The sequence below is a fragment of the Rhinolophus sinicus genome, linkage group LG04 (assembly GCF_036562045.2).
Source record: "Rhinolophus sinicus isolate RSC01 linkage group LG04, ASM3656204v1, whole genome shotgun sequence".
In the NCBI taxonomy this organism is placed as follows: Eukaryota; Metazoa; Chordata; class Mammalia; order Chiroptera; family Rhinolophidae; genus Rhinolophus; species Rhinolophus sinicus.
Window position 1 is genome coordinate 178554614 of NC_133754.1, and position 25524 is coordinate 178580137.

General features: G+C 38.7%; 3 protein-coding genes across 9 annotated transcripts in view; all 3 read right to left on the reverse strand.

Annotated features, from left to right (window-relative positions):
* RC3H2 (ring finger and CCCH-type domains 2) overlaps positions 1-5280 on the reverse strand; it is a 42069-nt gene extending 36789 nt beyond the window's left edge. Inside the window, exon 1 of one of the 4 annotated variants that reach the window (XM_019728500.2) lies at positions 4981-5277. The gene's annotated coding sequence lies outside the window, so the exon portion shown is untranslated. Of the gene's footprint in view, positions 1-4980 lie in introns of all 4 variants that reach the window. The other 3 variants (XM_019728502.2, XM_019728503.2, XM_074330965.1) reach the window with 3 other exon arrangements.
* A 1736-nt stretch (positions 5281-7016) lies between these two features.
* Positions 7017-25454, reverse strand: ZBTB6 (zinc finger and BTB domain containing 6). 4 transcript variants are annotated; one of them, XM_074330971.1, is made up of 3 exons: positions 25330-25432; positions 12236-12410; positions 7017-11181 (listed from the first exon to the last, which is right to left on the reverse strand). In XM_074330971.1, the coding sequence occupies exon 3, from the start codon at positions 11170-11172 to the stop codon at positions 9898-9900; it is 1275 nt and encodes a 424-aa protein (XP_074187072.1). In that variant the 5' UTR covers positions 11173-11181; positions 12236-12410; positions 25330-25432; the 3' UTR covers positions 7017-9897. The 4 variants fall into 4 exon arrangements, with proteins under 4 accessions (XP_074187072.1, XP_074187070.1, XP_074187073.1 ...); XM_074330969.1 differs by lacking the exon at positions 12236-12410 and having other exon boundaries at positions 25330-25454; XM_074330972.1 differs by lacking the exons at positions 12236-12410; positions 25330-25432 and adding an exon at positions 12098-12229.
* On the reverse strand, positions 16094-25442 carry ZBTB26 (zinc finger and BTB domain containing 26). Its single transcript, XM_074330973.1, has 2 exons — positions 25330-25442; positions 16094-17577 (listed from the first exon to the last, which is right to left on the reverse strand). The coding sequence occupies exon 2, from the start codon at positions 17565-17567 to the stop codon at positions 16242-16244; it is 1326 nt and encodes a 441-aa protein (XP_074187074.1). The 5' UTR covers positions 17568-17577; positions 25330-25442; the 3' UTR covers positions 16094-16241.
* Positions 25455-25524: the final 70 nt, after the last annotated feature.

A 25524-nucleotide genomic window follows, 5' to 3' on the forward strand; every position in this document is an offset into this window, starting at 1 on the left:
TGAACAAGAAATCTAGGTATTCAGGACAATTAAATAGCCGATGGTTTATTTCATAACACTGTTTACCAACCAAAATATACTAGTTCCACAGAAATTAGAGGTTTAAAAATGAAGTCAGATTCAGGACAAAAAGGTATAGAACTGATTCTTCAATATCCCCACATCCAAATAAAGAATTTTATTAGCCTTTATTGTGCTTTTATGTTCACAAAAATGAAGGTTTTAAAAATATCTTGGTAAAAATGTATAGGGCTTGCTATGTAAAACGCACCCTATATAAACATTTCCTCAAACAGCTCTAATGCAAAGTATCTAATATCTTTATTTTTAAACTAGCCAAATCTTACAAATTATATTTACATTATTTTATACCTTTCACCCTCACATTGCCACATCTACTAATGCCATCAATCTTTAAACCAGTTAGTTGGCTTCTAACTTTAGAGATGAGCACTAAGCAGGTGAACACATCACTCCCTGAAACTAACATTTTCAATGTTCAGTTTACTATTTATTCTGCAGAATTCTACAAGGAAAAGGCCTGAGAAATAAATTTTATCTTAAGTCCAATATTGAGAGACCTAATTTAATTAATAACTTGGACCAATAAAATATTTACTAAAACAAGACACTGCACCTATTTTTTTCATAACGGCCACCTGTTCGGAGATGCTAATTCAGTGGGTTAGGGCATCACAGGCCACTGGGTAACAGGAAACTAGTAGCAAATACTCTTTCCTTATTTAGTTTTCCAAGATCATCCTGAAATGCTTTACATCAATTAGTTGGGAAGGTGGGAAAGGCATTCATTCATGTTTGAACAAAACATAAAAATGCTCTTCCATATTTTCACCTATTAGCTTTGAAGTGTTTCAAACTATTCCAGAATACATTTAATAGTTTTAAGTTACAATATCCCATATGTGTTTCTAAGTCTACAAACACCAGATGTTTTAATGTAATTAATGCTGAGTTTAATTTGTAGTAGAAATTAATACCTTTAAAAGAAAAATTCTGCCAAAAATTTGGCAGTAACTCTTCTGCTATATTTCAGACTCTAACTTTCTGACAGGAAAACTATGAACTAAGCTCTCCTTATATGGTAAGATATAAGGAACGAATTTTTTTAAATGTTTTTTTTCAGTACCATTATCAATAAAGTCTAGATTCCTCAATTAAGATGACAAATGAAATTTTAGCTAAAACACAGAAGTTTATGTAGTCCACTAAAATGTTGAATTAATAATGACAAAATAGGACTTTCATTTTTTTAAAAAGCACTTTGTACACATTTACATGGAAAATATGTTTATAATTATAAAAAATGATAGCTTATTGTCCTTATAATTTATTTTTTAAAGCATCTAAATAGCAATGGCAAGGTAAGAGTAAATATTAATGTGTAAAATTTCTAGATTTATACTAATACATTCCATAGTAATTTATCTGAATTTATGGAAATCTAAATTGCTAGTAACATTTATAGTTATCCTAAAGATACTCCCCAAAGATCTCAAAATGAGATAAAATAGATTTAAAAGCTCACAACTCTAGAAACGTAAAAGAACTACTTAAAAAAAATTCTAATTATTTGCATTAACTAATTTCAGTTACTAGTTCCTAAAATTTAAGAAAACTAAAAATAAAGCTAGAAATGAGAAACACTAGAGTTGGGATCTTAAACTGATTTTTACTCAAGTAATTTTTCAGACTATAAGTTCCTTGCTATGAATACTAACTCATAGGAAGAGGAAGAGACTTCTCTTATGATACAAGTTACAAACTGCTTTATTAAGAGCAAACTGCATACCAGCTAAGCAGCTTAATTTTGTTATTAGACCACCATGATATTATGTAGTCAGTTTATGACTATGACATCTGATTTTAAAATGCGAGAATAAAGTGTATGCCTCTTTCACAATTGTAAAACAAAAAAACATATAGTATTTTACTTCTCTTTATAAAGATGTAAACATTAGAGCTCAGGTCTGTTAACGTGAAACACTCGTTTTTTCATTGTAGTTCACTCATGTGAAGAATTTAAGCTACTGAAAAAGACTGTAATAGTACTTCTCAATTCAAAAACCTTTAAAATAATCAGTTCTGTACTTTAAAAATTATATTTAAAGCATCCTTGGTACAATTTAGACCTTAACCTATAAAACAAAACAATACCAATTAAAATAATCTGTAAGCTCCAAAACTAAGCATTTTCAAACATACCAAAAGGATTGGAGAAAAAGGAATTGAATAACAATGTTTGAGACTGCTGTGTGACTTTAGTGTAAGTTAGGAAAGATTTCTGACTCCAAGTTTTAATTCTTAAATCTACTTTAGGGTTGAACTTAGTTTTTTAATAAGTATGAGATTTTTAACTTTCAATGTCTTCTAACAGAACAGTAATGCAATAATTTTCTATGTTAATTAACATAACAAATAAAATTTTGCTTCTTTAGTGATGATTAGACTTGAAAATTACTTATTTTTGAGACAGAACGTACTTCTATCAATTAATGGCTACTGGATAAATGTATTCTTCATCTTACCAAAGTGTTTTGGGTGTTCTGATTTTAAGAGGATACTCTATCAGGAAATTTTTGGTTTTCAGATGTCTACTTTTAATTCAGATAATTTATTTCTTGGAAGAGATACTCTAGAACAGCACTGTTCAATAGAAATATAATGCAAGCCACAAGTAATTTAAAATTTTCTAGCAGTCATAGTAAAAAAGGGGGAAAAAAAGGTGAAATTAATTTTAATAATACATTTTATTTAAACTAATTTATCCAAAGTATCACTTCAACATGTAATCAATGTAAAAAATTATTGAGTTATTTTAAATTCTTTTTTTTTTGTATTAGGTCTTCAAAATCTGGTGTGTATTATACACTTACTGCACATCTCAATTAACACTCGCCACATTTGAAGTGCTCAATTGCCACATGTGGCTATTGGCTAGTATTGAACAATGCAACTCTCTTTAAAATCATAAAGTAAAACTTACTGTTATTAAGAATTTGAGGTGAAAGTCATACCTACACTTAAGGTTTTCATAAAATTAGAAAACGCTGAGGATCATACAGATGTAACTTACAACATTTATGAGACTGGGTGCACATTATTTGTAATTTTCAGCTAGCTTTATTTTACCACACACTTCCTTTTTCCATCACTAGAAAGTGAAACTTCAAACCAGTACAACCAAAACAATAAGCAAGTACTTATTGTAAAACCTTGTTATATGTTTAGCATTCTTATATATTGCATACACGTGTAAGTTCTATTTTTGAATATAAAATTCTCTGTAAAGAAAAATGCTTCCCCCTCCAAAAAAAGAATTTTTGTTGACTTTTTCAAACTGAAAGAGATAGTAAATTATCAAAACAGAAAGTGTACTAATGAAAACATATGAACAAAGGAAATAAGTCTTCCATGTCAGGTTAACAACAGTAATAGCAGATCAGGAATAACTCAAAGGCTCCACTAATGAACAGGACTACAATTAAATCCTCAAAGAATAGGAGCCAGGTGAATTATAACATCTGCTTTTTCTAAACATGTCTAGAATACATGTTTAACATTTTTTTGTTCTAACAATTTTCCAAGCTCTAAAATTTGGAAAACATAAATCTCCAAATCAACAAAAATGGCAAATGGTCTTTGACAGGATATGATGGTCTCTATTTCTTCAAGAACTGAAGTAGAAGTAAACAACATATAAAAGGGATGTTATGTTAGAACAGTGTAGTCCTTTAGACAGATAAAAAAAAGGTAATAATGGGAGAATCCATGAACTCTTCTTAATGTTTCAAGAAACCTTAACTAAATTTGTGTATTTAACTACAAAAAGGCTACATAGGCTAACTAAAACATTTGTTCCTTTGCTTTGGGGAAATTATATCAATTTGTGTAACAATACTAGCTTTTTCAGGTTAATCAAAACTTCCTATTGGAACTTAAAAGTTTGACTAATATGAAAATGGAAAAGATTACTTAAACACTTTATTTGGGATCCAAAGTCATTGTAATCATAGGGGGTGGGAGAAGAGTAGGAATTACAAAGAAGGGGCCTGTCTGGGTAAATAAAGAGTAAGAATTAAAAGGGAACGTAGGTGGTTATAAAAAAAAAAAAAAGAAGAACAGGTTGGGAATCACGAGATTAGATCTACTTTATGTCGGTGATTACTTGAGACTATTTTGGTGTCAATGTTCTATTTGCCGGTATCTTAAAACTCTCTCTGATTCGAAAGATGGAAATGACAGCTACCCTCATCTTCTCCCTTCCTGAAAGCTAAGGACAGAGAAACAAAGATGCTTTCTACCATTCTTCTAAGATGGTGGAAGTGTCTCCCCTTAAGAGGCTTCCCCAAGAAGGAAAAATGAAAGAGGGAAAGAAGAAAGCCACAGCAAATTCCCTGGCCGTGTTTCATGCCAGTGCTCCGTCACCTCCACTGTGCAACGACGCTGGCCCAGCCATCTCCCTCCCAGGAGGTTAAGCCCTCCCAGGGCATTGTTTGGCCGGGGTCCCTATTTACCACTTAGATCGCCTCCACCATCCCGGTATTAGGATCTCGGAAAGCCCCAGGGCAGAAAGACGAAAAGCTTGGAGACGACTTCGTTTCCACGACCTCCTCCACCAGCCTCTTACTAACTGGTGTAGAAAAGGGAAGAGAAGCCTGGCCTTTGCTTGGGTGGATTCCTTAGGGGTCAGAGGAGTCCCTTCGGCCGGTGTCGAAGGGAGGTGGCCATTTGCGCCAGGCCTCTGTATTGAAAAAGCCCTACTAGGGCGAGGGGCCTCCTTTTCAGGCCCTGTTCTCCCGGCCCGGTCCGGGTGTCAGGTGCGGCCCTCAGTTCCCAACCCTCGGGGCACCGTCAACGACAGCGCACAGGCCCCGGACTGAGACCGGTCTCCCGCCCGACCGCCGGGGACCAAGGACCCGGGCTGGGGCCCGAGCCGCATCGTGCCCGCCCCCGCCCTACCTGAGGGGGCCCAGGCGGACTCGCTAAGGGCCACTCCCGGGAGCCCCGCGACGGCGCGGCTCGGCGACGGAGGCGCCTCGTCTCGCCGGGGCAGAGCTCGGCGGCGGTTTCACGACCTCAAACTCCATCGGGAGCTACAGGGACAGCCCCGTTGGCGGCGGCGAAGGCCGCGACGGGGCCTCCTCCTCCTCCCACCGCCTCCTCCTCCTCCTCTTCCCTCCTCCTCCTCCTCACCACGGAGGCGGACCTGGAGGGATCCTGACCTAGCTCTCGCGAGAAGATACTCCCCACTTCACGCGAGACCACGCAAGACCGGGAATTGGGGAGGTGGAAGGGAAGTCTAGTGGCCCCTGCCACCTGGACTGCGCATCAGCTTCCCTCTGGTCGAGCCGTACCACCCCTATCACGTGACTGGGGAGACCCGGAGAACTGTGGGAGGTACTGTTAGGAAGCCTAGGCAAGCCGAAAGGGTGGATGGGAAACTCCCTGCACATTCATCTGCGCCTTGAGCTAACCTCCTGGACACTGGTTTGAGCCGGTGTCTGACTCCCCACATGAAAAGCATGGCATCCATTTAGCATAGTCTGATACACCTGTACTAACATTCTACTCACTCTCCCATAATGAAACGCTGATCCCATCCTTTAATCCTACATATGCGCCAAGCAATATCGCTGTTAAAACGAGCATTTGTTTGGCAGTCAGTATAACACATACCTCTCTTTATTAAAGAGTAAACCATGAGCTCCTCAGAAGCTGGCAGGGATAAAATTTCAAGCACAAATTCTGGCATTACTAACTCAAATATTTGTTGAAGGATATTTTTCCAGTAAATTTTAAGGTAGAAATTACTCCTTTTTATAGATGAAGAAACAGACTGGGAATAGGGTTAAGGGAATTAATATTTATGGACTATTATATGCCGGGTCCTGTATTGGGCAATAACAATTTCATTTTTACTGTTCAGTTTTATTTATATTTCATTTACTCATCAAAATAATCCTAAAAGGCAGGTACTATGTACTCTGTTCCTGATGAGAAACTGAAATCCACAGATGAAGAAAACGGCCATGAATTGTAATTAAACTCAAGGCACTTTCCAATGTGAAACTAGATGTCCAAATAAGGCATCTATGAAAGTAAACCCACCACGAATTAGAAGACATATGGAGAAGTTTTTAAAACTATTAATGAGCTTTAAAAACACGGTTATTACTGTACGGAAGACAGAAAAACATCAATTTTTTTTTAAGGGGAACAGGACTTTATTGGGGAACAGTGTGTACTTCCAGGACTTTTTTCCAAGTCAAGTTGTTGTCCTTTCAAGCTTAGTTGTGGAGGGTGCTGTTCAGCTTCAAGTTGTTCTTTCAGTCTTAGCTGTGGAGGGCGCAGCTCAGCTCCAGGTCCAGTTGCTGTTGCTAGTTGCAGGGGGCGGAGCCCACCATCCCTTGGGGGAGTCGAACTGGCAACCTTGTGGTTGAAAGGAGGCATTCCAACCAACTGAGCCATCCAGGAGCTTAGCAGTAGCTCAGCTCAAGGTGCCGTGTTCAATCTTAGTTGCAGGGGGCGCTGCCGACCATCCCTTGTGGGACTTGAGGAATTGAACTGGCAACTTTGTGGTTGAGAGCCCACTGGCCCATGTTGGAATCGAACCGGCAGCCTTCGGAGTTAGGAGCATGAAGCTCTAACCACCTGAGACACCAGGCCGGCCCCTAATGAGATTTTTTAAAGGTGGCTTGACCACTATACTTAAAATCACAATCCCATTTTCCCTCCCCTGGAACTCTGCTTTATTTTCTCCATTTCCAAAACCTGACATACATTAATTTTACTTATTTGCTTACTGTTTGTCTCCCTTCACTAGAATTTAAGTTTCAGGAGAGCAGGGGTATTTATTTGTTTGTATACCTAACTTCTAGTATAGGTATATATATTGTAATGACTCCGTAAATATTTGTTGAATAAATGGTTAAATGAATAGCCAGGAGAAATAGTTTCCTTCTTTAAAATTCTCAGATGTAGACAAAACACAAAACTCTCCATTCCCATCTCCAGTTTATTATTTCTTATGTAAACATATAGGATAGTTACATCCAAGGAAAAGGGGAAAGGATTTTCTTACACCAAAGTTAACAACTACCTTTCAAGATCTTTTATATACATAAATGCCATAAATCATGAGGCTGAACTCAAATATCGTATTGCATTTCCTCCCATCATATCAGAAACACAAACAACTAAAAGTGAATATTTTAAATGAATGAATTCAACACTTTACTTTGCCATACCTGCATTTTTAAAAAGATTTCACTTTCCTGAAATTGTTAAACACATCATGCAAACACTCTCCTAGGAATGTTTTGAGATCACTTTGTGCTAACTGAACAAGAATAAATAATAATAAATAACAACCATCAACTTTCACAAAACACCCCTTCCCCCAAGCAAAAAATCTCAAAGTGCTTACAAAAAATTTCACAAGAATCTTACAAGGCACACATAAAACTTAAACATAATTCAACCATAATTCTTTTTGAACATCAAAAAGAGTTGGTAACAATTCCTAAAGAAACAGTTTACTACTATTTGTTGACCCACCCCTCAGCCCCACAAAATTTTACCCTAGGAAGCAAAAATAAGAAAAGTATTTTAATCACAAACTATTTCTGAAAAGAAAATGTTTTCATGCCTACAAATGCCCAATCATAAGTCAAATGATAAAGAAAATTAAGCACTACACTATCATGTTCTCCAGTGGCAGAAAAACACTACTTTAGAAAAATTCTGTTTCCAACGCAAAAAGAAACATTCATAAAGACACCAAACTCTCCTCTCTTGCTTTCCCCTCTTATCTGTTCTTAGGAACTCAGGAAGATTTAAAAATGAAATCACAGAATTTTAAACCTGAAAATGATCTTACAAATTATCAAGATCAAAGTTATTACTTTACACATAAATTTAGGAAAAACTCAAGAAGAGGTGACCTGTCCAATGTCACTAACTGGTGACCTGGGGACATGAAGTCAGTTTTCTTATCAAATATGAGAGCTCGATTCTTTAAAGTCTCTCCCAGAGTTAAAGTTCTATGGAGAATATATTTTTCACAAAAGTATCACAGAAAGGATAATTAACATTTATAACAATCAACATGTGACTCATCACAAAATTCTTATAAATGGTACAAAGTATATTACATATTAAAATATGGTAGGGCTTCAATAGAAACTAAATATAGCAGAAATTCTACATAAAGCTGAGGTGACTAGAAGAGGAATGTAACATCTTGAAACTAAGATGCATCCAGTCAGGCTTCTTTACTAAAAGTAGTTCCTGTGTTTTAGAGAATATGATTTGCCCTGCAATGTATTTTAATCTGTGTTATGACAACAAAAATGTTTTGTGTTATATGTAGACAAAGATATTAGAGAGCAAAGGCTCATAATACAATCTGAAATATCACTCCCAGTAAAATTACCATATAGTCATGGTTTTGCTTTTGGCACACTTCTGGAAATACAGCATCAAACTCTAGAGATGGTCAAGATTTTTGTCAACACATAGTAAGTAAAAATTGCATTAATGTTAATGAAAAGTTAGTATTAATAAGAGATCACTAATAGTTACCCATGTTTAAACTGTTCATCTAGTGACAGCAAGAAAATATAGACTGACAATTTAAAATAAAAAAGGAATGAAGTATTGATACACACAACATGGATAAATCTCAAAGGCATAATGCTAGGTGAAAAAAACCATCTCAGGAGGAAACATAACCGTAAGATTCCATTTATGACATTCCAGGAAAGGCAAAATTATAGCGATAAGAGAACTGTTGTCGGGGTTTAGATTTAGGAGGAACTGACTACAAAGGGGCAGTACAGGGAGTTTTTGGGGGGTGATGGAATGTTCTGTATCCTGACTGCAGTGATGGTTACATAAATCTACACATGTGTTAAAATTTGTAAAACTGTATACCAAAAACAAATCATTTAGCAGCAGGCATCACTGTTCAAGAAAGGAAACAAACAGTGAGAAGCAGCTAGATATGGGAAGTGTTTCCTCCATGTGAAGATCTCAGAGATGTCTGCTACAAGTGTTTTGAGCACACCATTTCTATTATATAGGTACAAAATTGACAACCGTCAATTTAACTTTATAGGTTAACTAAAAAATGAAATGAAATAAATTTTAGAAAGACTAAAAATATCTTTGGTAAAGTTGGGATTTCTAATTATTTAGAGCTTCAAGCCGATCGTATAATTTTATTGGCCACAAAATTACTAAACGCAACTGCATAAAATAAAGACATTTGGGCCCAATTAATCATTTATAAAATATGTATATTAACAAACCATGGAAATAATATTTTAAGGAATATCAGACCATGTATAAGGGAATTCTGCTACTCCCAAGTAAATTTGAATTGTGTTCCTTTATAGTTTAAAACACTAGGTACCTTGGTGTTTAGTTTAAAATCCAATAGCAGTTGGTTTAAAAATAAAAAAAAACTCACTAGTCCTTAAGATGACTAATAATGAATAATGGCGTTTTAAAATTTATTTTCTCTTTCCATTACACTTATATCAATTATCTAGACTCAAAATCACAATCTGGAAATACTGCTGGATCCTCTGTCACTAGAATCAAGAATATTTAAGAGAAGAACAGCACTTCTCTAGGTATACCACTGGGACTTACATATACATATAATGTATGAAACCAGATGGTATCCCACTAGCTTTATCATGTCTCCCACACTTTGGAACTGGTAGAAGTTCAGGAAGAATAATATGTAAGCCGACCAAAAATAAGACCCAAAGATGGTGGGCAAATGCAATATTATAAATGTTGCATTTCTAATAGAAAGGCTTGCCTAGCAGAATGATATAAGGCTTACATAGCAAGGTGTGATTTTAATTATAACAGATTTTGTCTTTTCAGATCATGCCTGGGTAGTTTTTCACCACTGCTCTGGCCATGGACAGAGGTTAAGTGTTTTTTGAGGGCAGATTTGTGCTTGAAATCCATGTCACAACAGTGGCATTTGTACGGCCGATCCCCACTGTGTATGTTCAAGTGGTCCTGTAGCGTGCTTTTAGCAGTAAATGTCTTCAAGCACACAGTACACTGAAAGGGCCTTATGCCCATGTGCCCTCGAATGTGCCGGTTGAGATTTTTCTTCTGTGTAAATGTTTTCCCACACTGCAAACACAAGAACAATTTATGCATCTTAAGGTGGCGCAGATAGTTGTCAACATGAAGAAATCCACGTGGACACCTGGGGCACTGATGCCTCAGTGAATAAGCATCCTCCACATTCTGAATCTCATTTGCTGTACCCTGACTTCCTTCAGTATTCCCAGAAAACAATCCCTGATCTTGATTTCCAGGAACTTCTGCCACTCTGCTCTCGACTGTGGAATTGATCAGTGAATGCTGTGTTTCTGAGAAATACATGCTTGCTTTGGAAGAGGTACAAGGCTGTGAAAACTGCCCGTTTTCTACAGCAGCAGTGCTGATAGATTCCACATGGAGGATACAAATTTCATTGTCTTTAAAACCTATATCTACTGAAGACAGCTCTGGTGACTTCATTTCCTTTCTCTCTGATGTCAAACTCTCTACTGTAGACTGTAAGGCATTGCTTTCCTCTTCTTTAACGTGGAAATCTACGTTTACGGGACTATCTTCCGAAATTTCAATTATCTCACAGTCTTTATCTGAATTTTCTTCTTCATTCTTAACATCTGGATCAGAGGATTGACACAGGTCGGTATGCTGATTGTTGTTTTTCATCGAAAGATCAATTTCTAGATACTTGGACAAAGCTTCTGTGCACTTTTCCACAATGTGAACCATCTGAAGGTAACTAGCAGCAGTCAAGTATTTCAAAAGCTCTTTCCTTTTCACTTCAAGTGCTCCAGTATAGCAAGACAGCAACAATTTTCTCCCAACTTCTGCACTCTGCAAGATGGTGATTCTGATATGTTTTGACTGTGTGAGTAAAAACTGATCTCTCATGAAAGTGGAGCAAGCAGCTAAAATCACCTTGTGTCCCTGGAACTCGGTGTCATTAATATAAATTGACACATCACAAAATAAATTCTGCTGTCTCAAGAGATTCATTTTCTGCAAGACTACATCTCCTTGCTGTTCAAACTGGAAGTGCAGAACATCAGACTCAGCAGCCATGGTCACAATCTACAGAAAATAAAACACAAACGTTACTGTTAGGATGGGGAATGCTTTCCTACATTGTGATAGTAAAAACAAACAAACATACAAATCCGAAACCTGAGTTGGGTAAAAAGAAGACTCTAATTCTAATCTGGGTGCTAAGACTGAATCCCTATGCCACCATGTCAAAACCCAGAAAATTAAAATGCATTTCTCTACGATCTTGTGGCGTATTTCATATTTTTGTTACAGCACGTATTACACTGAATTGCACTCAAATTTCTGTTTTTTTCCTTGGCTAAATTTATGTGCCTTGTGGTCAAGGACACTGTTAATGCCCACTACTAAATGGATTTAACAGTTTCCCAAACTAGAAACCTTAGTGTAATTTTCAAACATCCTACTCCCCATCACTACTTTCAGGTCCTCGTGCTGTTCACCTCGACCACTGCTTGCAATGTCTTCCAACAGGTCTCCTCAATACCACACTGTCCAATCAAACTACCCTCCTGAGTTCTACCAGAATGAACATCTTTTAAAACTTTTCCTTCCCCCCCTCTCCCTTCTGCTTTCAATCTTTCACTGCTCTCTTACATCCAGACGGCCTAAACTTCTTAGTAAATACGAGATCCTTCGTGATTTGGCTCTAAAGCACCTTTATGGCTCCTTCGATATCCAGATTTTCACCATTGCCCAGAAAAGAAGACCCAAATGCACATGTTACGCTCGCTCTTCCAGTTCATTCCTCCAGCTCGTGATTTGGCTCCTGTAAGGCCCAATTAGGACTTCTGTGACTCTCCCCCAGAAGACCCGCTTGCTTCCAGGGCAGCACGAAATGGTGCCTGGTGGCTGCAGCGAGCACAGGGGACCCCCGCAGAGTAGGAGCTGAATCCGGACCCCTGGTGGCCTGGATGATCCGCCAGCTTGCCACAGGTCTTACCGCGCCCAAGTGGCCAGGACCAAGGCCCCGTCGGCCAGGTGTCTGCAGCACCAGTGTAGCAACTCCCGGGCTGCGCCCAGCTGCCCTCCTCCACCTCAGACTTCCCCACTTGCCCGAGTCTCCCTCGCGCTCACTCACCCACTCAGAAAACCAGAGCCGAGGTTTCCGCGGCAGCGGCAGCCCAGGCCGGAAGGTGGACTTAGCCTGGGAGGAAACACATCCGGTGTCAACTAGCTCTAGTCCTCCGCGGGGGCGGGCTGGGCGTCCCGGAAGGACATCCTGAGACTTTCTCCCTTCCTTAGTCCCCTCGGTCCTGGAATGACAAAAAGGCGCCCGCATTCCGGCAAATCCCATCTCTCCAGTCTCAGTTTCGGCACGCGAGCCATTCCTCTTCGTGAGTTCTCCCCAACCTCCCAATCTCCGACGTGTTGTGAAGTTGGGGTACAGAGCTGTATCAGGGTACCCTGCGCCGGGACCACTGGGAGGCCCTCCCGGATTGTGTGCCGGCTCTTCTCCCTACCGGGCCATCTACAGTTTGAAGGTGGCAAAGGAGACTGCCGGATGGATCACCTAATGCCCCATCAGGATCTAGACCCAACCTCTGGATCTCTCTTCACCACTCAACCTATCGCTTCCTTCTCACACCACCCCTTCCCCACCCCCGTTTCAGGGCAAACCCAGGCCTTCCAATCTAAACTGTTGGCCTGTTTCCTCCCATATGCCAAATCCCTCCTACCATTTATCCTTCAAAATCGCATCCCTGACGCCATCCAGAACTGCCCCTGAATTAGCTGGCTCCCAATTGGGAGCCTGTCAACCCTTTGGCTGCCTTCATTACTGCAATTATCATTCCTGTATTGAAATCTGTGTCTCATCTAGGCATAAGTATTTAGGGCAGTGCCTTACTGATCTTTGCATTCCCGAAGTCTAGCACTTAGTAGGCTTTAAGTATTTGCCAAATGAAGGCATATCTGAACCAATTCTTAAAAGCAGTTGTTCTACCGTCCAAGTCAACAGGTTCTCATGGAAGTAACTAACCCTAGTAACAATTTCTGGTTAACCCAGATTTGCTTCTTCAGCCAAACTCAGCATGTTTCATTAATATGTGTTTTGAATAGGCATGAAGAAAGCATTCCTGTATTCAAAATTCAAGCAACTGAAAGTGAAAGGAGGGGAGAGAGAAAACAAACCACTCATACCAGAGCTTTAATTGTCACACTTTTATTAAGGAAACTTCCCCATAATAAGTGAAGAGGTAGTTCATAGTATGTCTAACATACAACAGATTTAGAACAGCTATTCATCAGCTGAAATAAAATGTTCTGGGTTTGTTTAGGACAATATTTTAGAAGTAATGACACTGGTCACCTTCCATTTATAGATCTAGTAAAGAAACTAAAACAAATTAAAACCACATCTGATTTACCTCAGAGCCACTTCAGTTTGGAGTTTGTCTTTAAAATTAAATAATAAATAAATAACAGTGACAGTAATTTTTTTAAACAAACTATGGTAAAGAGAGTGTTCTCTCCTTTTTAGTTATCCTGGGGATCCATACAATACAAATGCTGAATAACTAAGGTTTTTAAAAATCTTTATAAGAATATGACTAGTTTGGAAAGTCATCTTCCCCTATAAAACGTATTTTATACCAATAACTTGACCATTTTGCAATACAATCTATGAAACATGTATAAACAAAGGAGAAAAGTCAAGTCCCACCAAAATTAAGAAAATGTCTCACAGAAACAGGACACCTCTCCAGCCAAGAAATGGAGGAGGCTGTAAATCACTTCAGTGGTTTGCAGTTACAAAAGGTGAGAACTATTACTTTTTTTGATATAAAACCATGAAGATGCTGATTTTAAGTGATCAAAGAAAGCAAGGCAGTTTCCTTTATTATTCCTAGTATAAAATCAAATCGACACCTTATCTTCCTAAGACCACATGAGACTAAGCTCTGTGAGGGCAGGGACCACAGCAATCTTACCTTCATATCCTCAGTATCTAGCATAGTGCCTGGCAACAGTTGGTGCTCAATAAATATTTCTTGAATGACTGGATGAACCCAGTACTAGTCTCCAACCAAAGAGACCAATCTTATTTGAACCCATGCCTTTTAATCTTCAAACCAGTAACAAAACAGGACATGAATGCAAGCAAAGGAAGCACTCCAAATTGAAATTTCTGTGATGACGTGATGTTCAGAGAAAATGTTGGCTAACATGTTAGTGTCTCACTATTGCATAGAATTGGTACTCTTTGGCTGGATCATATAAAAATCAGAATGCTAGGCAGTATCATTAGATCATATAATGAGTGACTTTAGGCATAAGGTACCTGTTAGTCTTATCACTCAATTTTATTCTTCATTTTAAATCTTTTAATAAAAGAAATTATACCTCAAATCAGATTCACATGTAAATGTATCAAATGATAACAATAAGAATTTCCTCTGACTACTCAAGTTAATCTTAATTTTTGGTTTATCTGTACATGCACTCTCAGCTCAAAAATAAAAACAGAAAATGGCGGTGAAAACTAAATAAACACTGCTTCCAGACAAAATCTTTCAAATTTGGATCCTTATCACATTTATTCTTACTTTTCTTTCCTTCCGTAACCAACACCCAGCAAATCAGTCACTTTCCTGGGAAGAATGTTCATTCTCACCAAAAAATAATTAACTAACAAAAATAAATCCTTCTGTGATATTTTGTTTGCAAAATCCAGGCTGTCTCAGAAAGTCAACAGGGATTCACAAAGTGAGCTTTTTGCTAATATATTCTTGATCATGTACTAAATCTTTTTAAGCCAAGAGACAGTGAGGTAACATTAGCTCACATTTAGTTACTTATCTACTATGGCCAACCTTGGCCAGGCCACCTCTTTGGGCTTTGGATACCCCAATTTAAAAAGAGGTGGAGTAAATGATCTCTTAAGATTCTCTAAGGACTCGAACACTCCTATTACCTAAATCTACCTCATGGGTCAGAAACTAGTAAGACTCAAGTTGTTTCTGAACTATATATAACGTGCTTTAGGAAAAACAGTTATTTTGTTTTTCCATATTGGAAGATCAACTTTGTATTAGCCATCTACCAAACGAGGCAAGGTGAGACTGTGTACCTTTATAGGAATTCTGAATGCAAAAACCTGACTGCTCATCCGTGATCCACTTTTTGCATCTATTTTGGAAATTAAGATACATAGGAAAATGAGAATTCAGACTATTTGTACACTGGACAAAACTCTGAAGGCCAAACATCTTTCTGATGGTCAACCTCTAAAACAGGGCAGAGAGTGACTCCCAAATAGCCCCCTTTTAGAGAGAATATTATAAGTACACCTGGAGCCATCCTGACTTCAAAAGCATCAACAAATAAGTGACACATGAATTATAAGCATTTGGCTTCTTTGGGGGAAGTCTCCCATGTACGTACTGTTGTACAGCCGTACTTCTATCCTTTGTTGGTTATGCTCATGGTGATTCCTAATAATGTCTGCAGGTGTTGCTGAGAAGACTGCACTCTGGTCTACGTGAACAATTCATCGACATGAAGTAGAGCTATAATACTGTTGAAAAGAGTACAGAACAACCCAAAATACTTCTTTATAGCCAGCTCCAAGAAAAGTACAAATGGAAGGAAGCAGATTCATTCATTCATCATACATAGATGAATTATCGATAGGCAACCAGAAGTTCTATCACATATTCAGGCCAACAGCAATTATCACCTTGTATCTCAGCCTATTTTCTGCCAAAGAAAAATGTTATTCACTTCTCTTAGCATAGCATCCATTAGTGGAGTGCAGGTGATGTTATTAACTTGTTGGTACCTTCACTGACAAGCCTCAAATGGGGTCAGTCTAAAACATAAGTCAATGTTAGGTAGACAAATGGAATACTCCTTGGAAAAGGCAAACATGTCACAAGATAAATAATTCAAAACAGAAAATGGGAGAGGGCAAAAGGAAGGCAAGACCACTCCGAGCGGTAAGTTGCCTGGTCTGTTAGTGCTTTGATTCACCCCTACCACCTGCACAGAGGCTTTGGAGAAGTCAAACTAGCAAAATCACTCCTAAAAAGACTCAGACTATTGCCATGTTTTCAGTCAGTTCTAGTTGAGCATAAAGCCCCTACTCAATTCACACAAGTACTATCATTCCTTAGGTTCAGGACAGCTTGGGCCAGTTTACCTGCATCCAGGACCTGTGTTGCATCAGGCTGTGGCTGACACCCTTTAGAGTCTGTGACTGTTGTACATGCAAAAGAATCAAAATCCACTGTGAGGTCTTGCACATTTCTTTCATTGGCATTATCAAAGCTGTTTTTGCCATGCAGCTGTTTAAGGTGTTTCCTCAAAACTGGCTTATGTGCAAAAACCATGTCACAATAGTTACACTTATGGGGCTTATCTCCACTGTGAAGGTTAAGATGATCCTGTAAGGAACACTTCTGAGAAAAGGTTTTCCCACAGATCTTACACTGGAAAGGTTTAATGCCGGCATGCACACGCATGTGTCGATGAAGGTTGCCTTTCTGAGTAAAAGTCTTGCCGCAGAGTAGACACATAAAGAGTTTGTGCATTTTTAAATGGTTGGCGTAGTTCTCCAGGTGACGAAACACCCTGGTACACTTTGGGCATTGGTGATGCCACTGTAGGCCTTTGTCTACACCTCGAATATTGGGCCCAAAGACATCTTTGGAGGCCATGATGATGTTATCACTGCCTGTGTAAGAGAGGGCATAATTGTGGAGGTGGTTTTGTTCTATTTCACTTACTCTGTTTTCCACAGTTGAATTTATCAGGGAGTGCTGGGGCTCTGATGAATGTAAAGCAGTGGGTTCAGAAGAAATAAACTGGTTCTGATCTTTTTTACTTCTAACCTCGGATACATCCCCAATAGACTCTACCTTAACAATCTGAATATCACTGTCCTCCATATCCATACTGTCTTCAGATGGATGAATACAAGGTGAGTCCTGCTTTGGGGAGCCTCTGTCATCTCCCTGCTGTTCTTTGGACTGGGGAGAAGCACTCTGCGGTTCACATCCCTCTTTACTATCCATTGGTTGTTTTGGCTTTATAAACTTCCACAAGGCCTGTGTGCACCGTTCTACAATGTGGCTCATCTGTAGAAAACTCGCAGCAGTCAAGTAATTTACCAGTTCCATCTCAGGGAATTCCAGCACACCACTATAACAGGATAAGAGCAATTGTCTCCCCACTTCGGAACTCTGCAATATGGAGATTTTCACCTCTCCGGAATCATTCAGTAAAAATTGGTCTCTTAAGAAGGGGGAACCTGCAGCAAACACAATTTTATGCCCCTGTACCTCAATATCATCTATGAGAACTGTAACATCACAAAATTTATTCTCTTCTCTTAATTTGTTCATTTTTTGTAACATTGAATCTCCATAATTTTCAAACTTGAAGTGAAGGAGATCTGATCTTTCAGACATTTTGGCAGACCTAAAGAACAGAAATGTAAAAAGGATGAATTTAAGAAAATTCAAACAATTAAGAAACCTGGATTTTCCTTCCAAAACCAATTTTGTGTTGTCATATCTCTTTGTGTGTATCCAAATGAAATTTTCCTTGAAAGAGGAAGCAGCTTTCAAAGGCTGTTAAAAATTACTCCTTGCCAACATCAAGGGTCAATTGCACCTAAGGAGTGGACTTGTACCAGTGTAAATAGCCTGGCATTCATTCAGCTTTCTAAGATACTCAATACAAGAACAGTGCTTGAGTTACTCCAAGAACATTTTTTTTTGCTTTTCAAATGAGAATTGTATCAGGTTTCAAAAACAAACTAAAACATTCCAACAAGTAATTATGAAGTAGCTATTTTCTTTTGCAGGATACTGTGAACTTGCTTCTTCAAAGACAAAACACTCTTTGCTTTGTATTTTAAAGAACTGCAGTAACATTGTTTGCCCTCCTCCTGGGTTAAACCCTCTTGTGTTTAAACTTGTGTTTAATACTTATTCATACAAGTATTTCTGTGATAAAAATGGAAGTGACAGAGCTAAAGTGATCATGTTTAGACAGTGTCAAAGGTACAGGTCTTTATCCTGTGCATTTTGGACAAATCTAAACTCCCCAGAAACATTTCTTGATACAGAAAGTAACTGAAAACATTTGATGTAGAAAAACCAGATGAGCCACTTGGTGGGAATCTGAGTAGGAAGAAGGTGGATCCAATTAATCCTTACTAGATTCTGTTCTTTCTTCTTTATCCCTATTTACCCATCATTACTCATTAACTGGACTAGAACTGATTCATAAATGTTCCTTGACTTCCAGCTTCTGTTCCCTCTAATGCAACCTCTACACCGCATTTCATCTTTCAAAAGCACACATCTGATTATATCCAACCCCTGCCTAAAATCCTTCTGTGACTTCCCATTGTCTCATGGCTGCAGACTAACCTCTTGAGTATAAACTCATTAAGTAAACCTAATGATAATTAAGATAAACATGGCATAACCCATTCAACCAGAGAAGGTGTCTTTTCCAAAACTCTGCATATTTGTCCCTTTACACAGCAACTCCTTTGGAAAAAGTCCCTATGTTCTAATTCCATAATCTCCAAATGATTTTCTGATAACTTGGCTTCCTGTGGTTCTCTCTAAAGGGAAAGATAAATGAGCCATTCCAGCATAATTCCAGTCCACCAGCCATTGTAAAAATAATAAACTGGCCCTCTCTGTCTATACACCAGTCTTACATAAGGTTTGTAGGTGTATCAGGTCTACCCTTGAGAAATAGCTCTACAATCTCAGTGCATCAATAAATTCACCTTAAATTTTGTGTATTCATCAGCTTTGTAGCTGATAATCATGAGATAAACAGCTGCTCCTGGCCACATCTGGACCCTGAAACCCAATCTTTATAATTTTATCTTTGATGACATTGACTTATAAAGGTTCCTAGAACACCAGCTCCTGAAAGCAGATTCCAGGTCTTACTTACACGGCTCATGCCTGGTGCATGATAGTACTCTACCGATTCTAAGCCTTAGCACAGGCATTTCTTTAATCTAGAACACTACTCCTAGCCGATTCTGACTCCTTTATTTCCTCTGATAGGCCCTCCCCTGACCCTTAGACTAGAACAGTTGTATCTACTGGACCCATAGCATAATACTTCTATCAGAACACTCAAAATACTTTATTAAATACTTGTTCCTTCCCCTGCAAACTGCAATCTTCATGGCATTAGAGGGAAACATCTCCATCCTATTCAACGGGCTGTTGGGAACGTCCATCTTCTAATGCAAAACACATTTTCCTTTTGCTTCGAATTCTTACTGCAGCCACATAACTGGCCAAACCTTCTTAAGTTCAAACTCACATGTATCCCTGCCACTTAATATTGTACTAAACACACGGCAGTGCTCAGTTTGCGTTTGTTGAACTTATAGGATTTGTTTGACAGGGGTAAGAAAGAAGAATTGCTGTTAGGAAGACCAGCTCAGTGTCTGCAGGAGCATGACAGGTCTGAGGCCATGAGAGCCTAGGAAGGAATGAAAATGGGAATAAGGAAAAAGGAAAAACGACAAAAGATATTTCAAAGAACTTGGTAACTTACTAGATACAGAGAATGAGAAAAAGGAATGTGTAAAAGGTTCTAAACTTAGGAGTTCAGCTGAATGAAACTGTCATCGAAAGCAAGGTGAAATTTAGGAAGGAGAACTGGTGTAGCACAGGTATATTAACAAAAATATACATACCTAAATTAATAAGCTCTTCCCTTGTATGGCATTCTGAATGTACAGATAATGAACCATCGCTATAAAGATAAGGGAGGAGGGATGGCGAGAAGCCAATGATGCATCACAAAAAAGATGGCGAACACTAAATAACAAGGCAAAAATCTAGGTGATACAGGGAATATATCAGAAAAGAAAGCAGCAAAACTGTATCACTGCTTGGTTTTAGCAATTACAGTAGTTTAATATATTCATTCTGGGAAGTGTCCCAATTTATAACCAGAATTGTAAAAATGACTATTGTTTCAAGTGGCCAAACAAAAGGGGCATTCTATTTTAGAACTTTTCCTACATCTTCCCTCGGGTCAGGATTTCCCCACTCGCACCCAGAAGTGAGCATTAATAGCTTCCATCTACAGTGTGACAGTACGCACAATACTCAGGGATAATCGTTTCTTGAAGCTCCAAAGATGAGGAGCTGGAATACAGTTTCATTTACTTCCTGTCCATCAACCTCAAGAAACTTACCAACATGAGGAGCCAAACAGGCATCCCAGGAAAGTGCTTGCATTGACTGATCTGCTGTAGTCCAAGAATGTGAGGAAAATTTATTCTGTTTAAGAAGTTTTCCATAATATGTGTCAGCTCATTCTATTGTCTCCCTTTGATAAACTCTTATTTCCAGGCCACAAGTTTATCCCTTAATTGTTTCCTGTCACTAGTTTCCCTTTCCAATAGACGGTTAAATATTTGAGGACAAGGACAAATGTTACTTTTGACACAGCTCATTCAACAAAAATCAGAATGACTTTTAATGTTCCATAAGAAATTATTACTAATTTAATAATTAGTAATTATTATGCTCTTTATTATCATATCGTCTTTTGAGTGCCCTGGGGAAAATTTCTTTCTAGGGTTTATTTCTAAAATAGTTTTGACAATATAAAACCAAATTTTAAACTTTATTTTTCTTTCACATTAAAAAAAATGACAAAATAAAGAGAAATAATCATTTCTTATGAACTGTCTTAATTTTATTTAAAAATGAGAGAAATGAGAGCTAATCTTTACTGAAGCCTTGCTATGTAGCAGGTAGTACTAAGTGCTTTACCTAAACTGACCCACTTAATCCTTAAAATCCCTATGAGGGAGGTATTATCGTCATCCCCAACTTGCACATGAGGAAACTCAACTTGGAGAACAGAAACAACTTGCTCAACTTTAAGAGAGGTAGGAAGTGTTAAGTGTTAGAGCTGGAACTTGTGCCCAGCTTTGTGATGCAAAAATCCGTGTGTCAAACAACTAGGTTAACTTAAGTTTTATCTTATGGATAATGTTAACTGTGGAGCTATTCAGATTTCCCTCCTCATATCCATTCAGCTGTACACTTAAGATTGATATGCTTTTGTGTATTTAGTTCAATAAAAGGTTTATGTTTAAAAACAAAAAGTGCAACTTAGCCAAACCTGTGTCAAGCCTAGAGGCGTTTTAATAGTCAACCATTGATGTGTTAGTCATATTCCTGATCCCATTTTATTCCCTTATTCTTGTTTTACCTTCCTTTCTTACCTATTTTAACTTTGTTATTTTTCCATCTTTTGTGTGTTTATCTTTGTAGACTGAAACTTAATGCCATTTGCAAATAAAACAGAATTAAAATGATGAATGTATTTGATTTTCAGAATCCTCAACTGCAGTTAACTTCTACGTATAGTTAGTAGTAATTATTGATGATGTTCATAAAAATCACTTACATAATTCTAGATCATAGCAGAGCTTCTAGTACCAAAAAAAAAAAAGAAAGAAAGAAAGAAAGAACTGATCAGGTAGAAGAGATTTGGTCACCACATTCTGTTGGTTCTTTCCTCAGAATGATTTCCAAATTCTCTCTCTATTCTTACTATCATTGCCATAGTTCTGGCCCTTATAATCTATTCCTTAGGTTACTGATTCAATCTGAATACTGCCCAATTTCTATTAGCGAGTCTTTCAACTTAGCACTCACAACTACCTGGAAATCTTTGTCTTTCATTACCATCATACACCATTTTCAAAGAGGTTGTAATATATGCTATAACCTTTCTCTCCATAAAACTCAATCCTTTGCTTCTTCCAGGTAACTTGTGTAATACTACATTCTCCAAGTTTTCACTCTTTTGTTTTTACTTATTATATATGTAGTACTGTAAGTACTATATATACAGAAATATATCCTTCTTGAAAAATTTTTGAACATTATAAAGTGAAAGTCCCCTTTCCCAACTATCTTTTGCCCAGTACAGTTTGTTCTAAGTGTGCTCCTTCATGACTCTCTCCATTTAAAAAATATTTCTATATGCCTAGCCACAGAAAATGTAAAATAAAATTGTGTTCTTATACATAAACTATACATATTGTTTTGCATTTTTTTCATTTATTGTTTTTTGAGAGTGATTATGTGTTGAACAAATATAGATCTAGTTCATTCTTTTCAAATTGTTGTACAGATGTGGGCAAATTACTTAACTACTGGCCTCAATTTTCCACCATTCTTTTGCTGGTCTTTTCCTCAAGGAGTGACTAAATTGTGTAATGGTGAGTACTTCCTTCACAGCTTAGTCCTTGATTTTTTTCCCCTGTATTTTTTCAAGTCTTATTGCCTCGGAAAACCTGTCTGGTTTCTCAATGTTTTATTACCTTCTCTAATTTAAAAATCCCTAAATCCCCATCCTCATGGCCAACCTTCACCAAACTTTACCTCAATTCAAACTACCCCAAGTTACCTGCCCTAGGCTATTATTATTCTAGCTCTTGAAATGCATGGTGTCTAAGCTCGTGCACTATCTAAAAACTCAATATGTCAAAAATAAAAATTTATGGAGAATGGCCTTAGAACAGTGGATGTGGAGGCGAGGAAACCTGTTAGTATCCTATTACTCTAACAGATCAAGACAGAAATGATGAGGGCCTGAATAGAGACAACAATAAAGTGGATGGAGAGAAGAAACAGATTTGAAAGATACTTCAAAGAACTGATGGACTTGATGACTAAGGTGAGGAACAAGAAAGGAAAAGTCAAGATGACTCCGAGCTATTTGGTTTGACTGGATGTCTTTGAGAGTGTCATTCCGTAAGCTAGGGAATATTAGAGGAGATAGATGATCACTGGTCTGGTCTTAAAATGTGTAGTCAGAGGAGCTGGCATGACATCAAGGGAACGACCCATTAGCTAGCTGGATATGGTCTAAAGTTGAAGAGGGGACCTGATTATAGATAGTGATAGATGAAAGTATCACATAAATTGACCTAATTGTGAAAGAAACTGACCTAAAATTGCACAGATTGGTAGAGGACCTAAGACAGAGGAAATAAATAAAAAACAAATATATTACAAACATAAATCCATTACTTACCTTCTTCTTAATCTGGATCTCCTTCCAAGCCTCTCCCTTTTTTATCAATGAGCCTACCTTCGCTTAAATATTTTCCACTCCTTTGACTCCGATATTTAGTCACTGCTTAATGCAGTGGTGTAAAACCATGGATTCTGGAGCCGTATTTTCTAGAATGAAATACCTGCTCCACCACTTACTAGCTGCGTTGACCTTGGGGAAGTTACTTAACCACTCTGTGCTTCAGTTTTCCCATCTGTCAAATAGTAATATTACTTCATAGAGTTGTTATGGGAAATTAAATTAATTTTAAAGTAAATTACATTTAAAAATTATGTTCATTTTTAAAGAGCTTAGAACACTGCCTGAAATGTACTCTACAAGCATTTGTTAAGTAAATAAACAAATAAAACCTGTCAGTTTTCTCTGTGAAATTCTGCATATGTGGTCTTTTCTCATTCTCATTTAAAAACCAGTTGAGGTTTCTGTTATTTCATATATCATCACCTCATCACTCTACTAAAATTGCTTTTTAAAAGGTCACTAATGATCTCTTAATAAGGAAATGCAATCATTTTTTTCCCATTTCTCCCAATACTCTCTGCATGCATTGTACCAGTGGACAGTTCTCAAAATTCTCTTGTCTTGATTTCTAGTTCTTCTTGGTTGATGGAACTCTGCACTTTTATATTTTATCTCCAACGTCTGTTTTTGCTACTATAGCAACTACTACTAGCTTCGATTCCTCTTTCTGCTTCACAAATGCAACCATCTCTCCAAATTATTCCCTTCTTTCTCAGTAATCCCTTCCTGATGCCAACCATTCCCAAGGCTTCCTTCCACCTCTATGCTGATGACTCAAACTTTTAGCTCTAGTCACAACACTTAGGCTGAGCTGTAGATGTGCACTTCCAACTCTGTACCAGACTGTTCCATTAGACCTTTAATTCAACATATTTACAAATAAATTTGTTTTATTGCTGATAGCGGCATCACTGTTCTGCCAACATCAAGGCCTAAAACCTAGGAATCAACTTTAGTACCTTTCACCCTCAACACTCAATTTGTTAGAGTCTTGACTCCATTCACTACAGCAAACTTGCCTTCTTTCCAACGATACTGTTATAACTACATTTGAGGACGTCATTACCTCTCACTAGGCTGATCTCACTACTCCTTCAAAAGAAGCTCCAATAAGAGTACCTAGACTTTGGCTAAAAAAGTCCAGAATCAGTTTAAAGAAATTCCCATTCTACAGGCTGACCTCCAGAACACGGCTATCTACGGTGCAAATCTGACCATATCAGTCTCCTGCTCAAAACTTTTCTAAAACTAACCATCTCTTTCAGGGTTGAACCTTTCACTCTCTGGACCTCGGTCTAGGTTGGCAGCCTCTTATCTCTTCTATGCACAAAAGCCCCCCCCCCACCCCCATTTCCTCCTCTTCTCACACAAGTTGTGTGCTCAGTCATTCCTAAACATACTTGCAACTATTCCGTCTGCCTGAAAAAGCTCTTCTCCACCTTATCCTCTCCAAGAAGTATAATTGAGGCATCACTTTCTTTCTTCAGCTTTCCCAGCAACGGCCCTTTGGCCAGCTCATAAATATATTACTGATACACATATCATAGGAGCACTTATTTGTTTATATCTCGCTCCCAACCTTGACCCTGAAAATTGGAACGATATTTTACGAATCCCCAGTGCCTGGCACAGCGCCAGTAATATAAAAAGTGCTGTAGCCAGTAGCCGATTTGCGGGAAACCCCGGCAAAAGGGTAACCTCATAGAGATTTCTCGCGGGCTGACACTGAGGCCTTGCCAGGGCCTTAGCTCTGGCACGTCCTACAATCTGCCAGAGCCCGGCGTCCACGCCAACTGCTGGGCCTTCGGCTGGGGTCCCAGGAGGAGGTCCCTGGAGCATCCTTAAGCTCCCCACTCCAGACTAGGGAAGGGAAAGGGGCGGGGCGCGGCGTGGGCTGGGCCAAGGGCTCCTTAAAAGTCCCCCCCCCCCCCAGGCCTGGGCCAGCCCCTCGGCCCCCATCCCAGTGCAGGTCTTGGCCAATCCAAGGCCCCAAGGGGGCTCCATCTTGCGAGACCCTGTACCCCTGCCCGGTGCTCCGGTCACCTTCGCACTTACAGACCCAGGGGAAGGCCGCCGTCAGGATCCGGCACCACCAGGAGCTCCGGCCCCTCGGGGCTCCGGAAAGGGGGAGGGGCAGGGAACCCGAGCCAAAGGGGGACCCAACGGAACCGGAAGGGCAGCCCTCGCCGGACAGAGACAACTTCCAGGTCCCATAGTCCTGTCCGCCAATCGGAAGGCTCGGAGGACGAA

Excerpts from the sequence above, each read along its gene's own strand:
- ZBTB6 (XM_074330969.1), bottom strand. The coding sequence starts at position 11,172 with ATGGCTGCTGAGTCTGATGTTCTGCACTTCCAGTTTGAACAGCAAGGA.
- ZBTB26 (XM_074330973.1), bottom strand. The coding sequence starts at position 17,567 with ATGTCTGAAAGATCAGATCTCCTTCACTTCAAGTTTGAAAATTATGGA.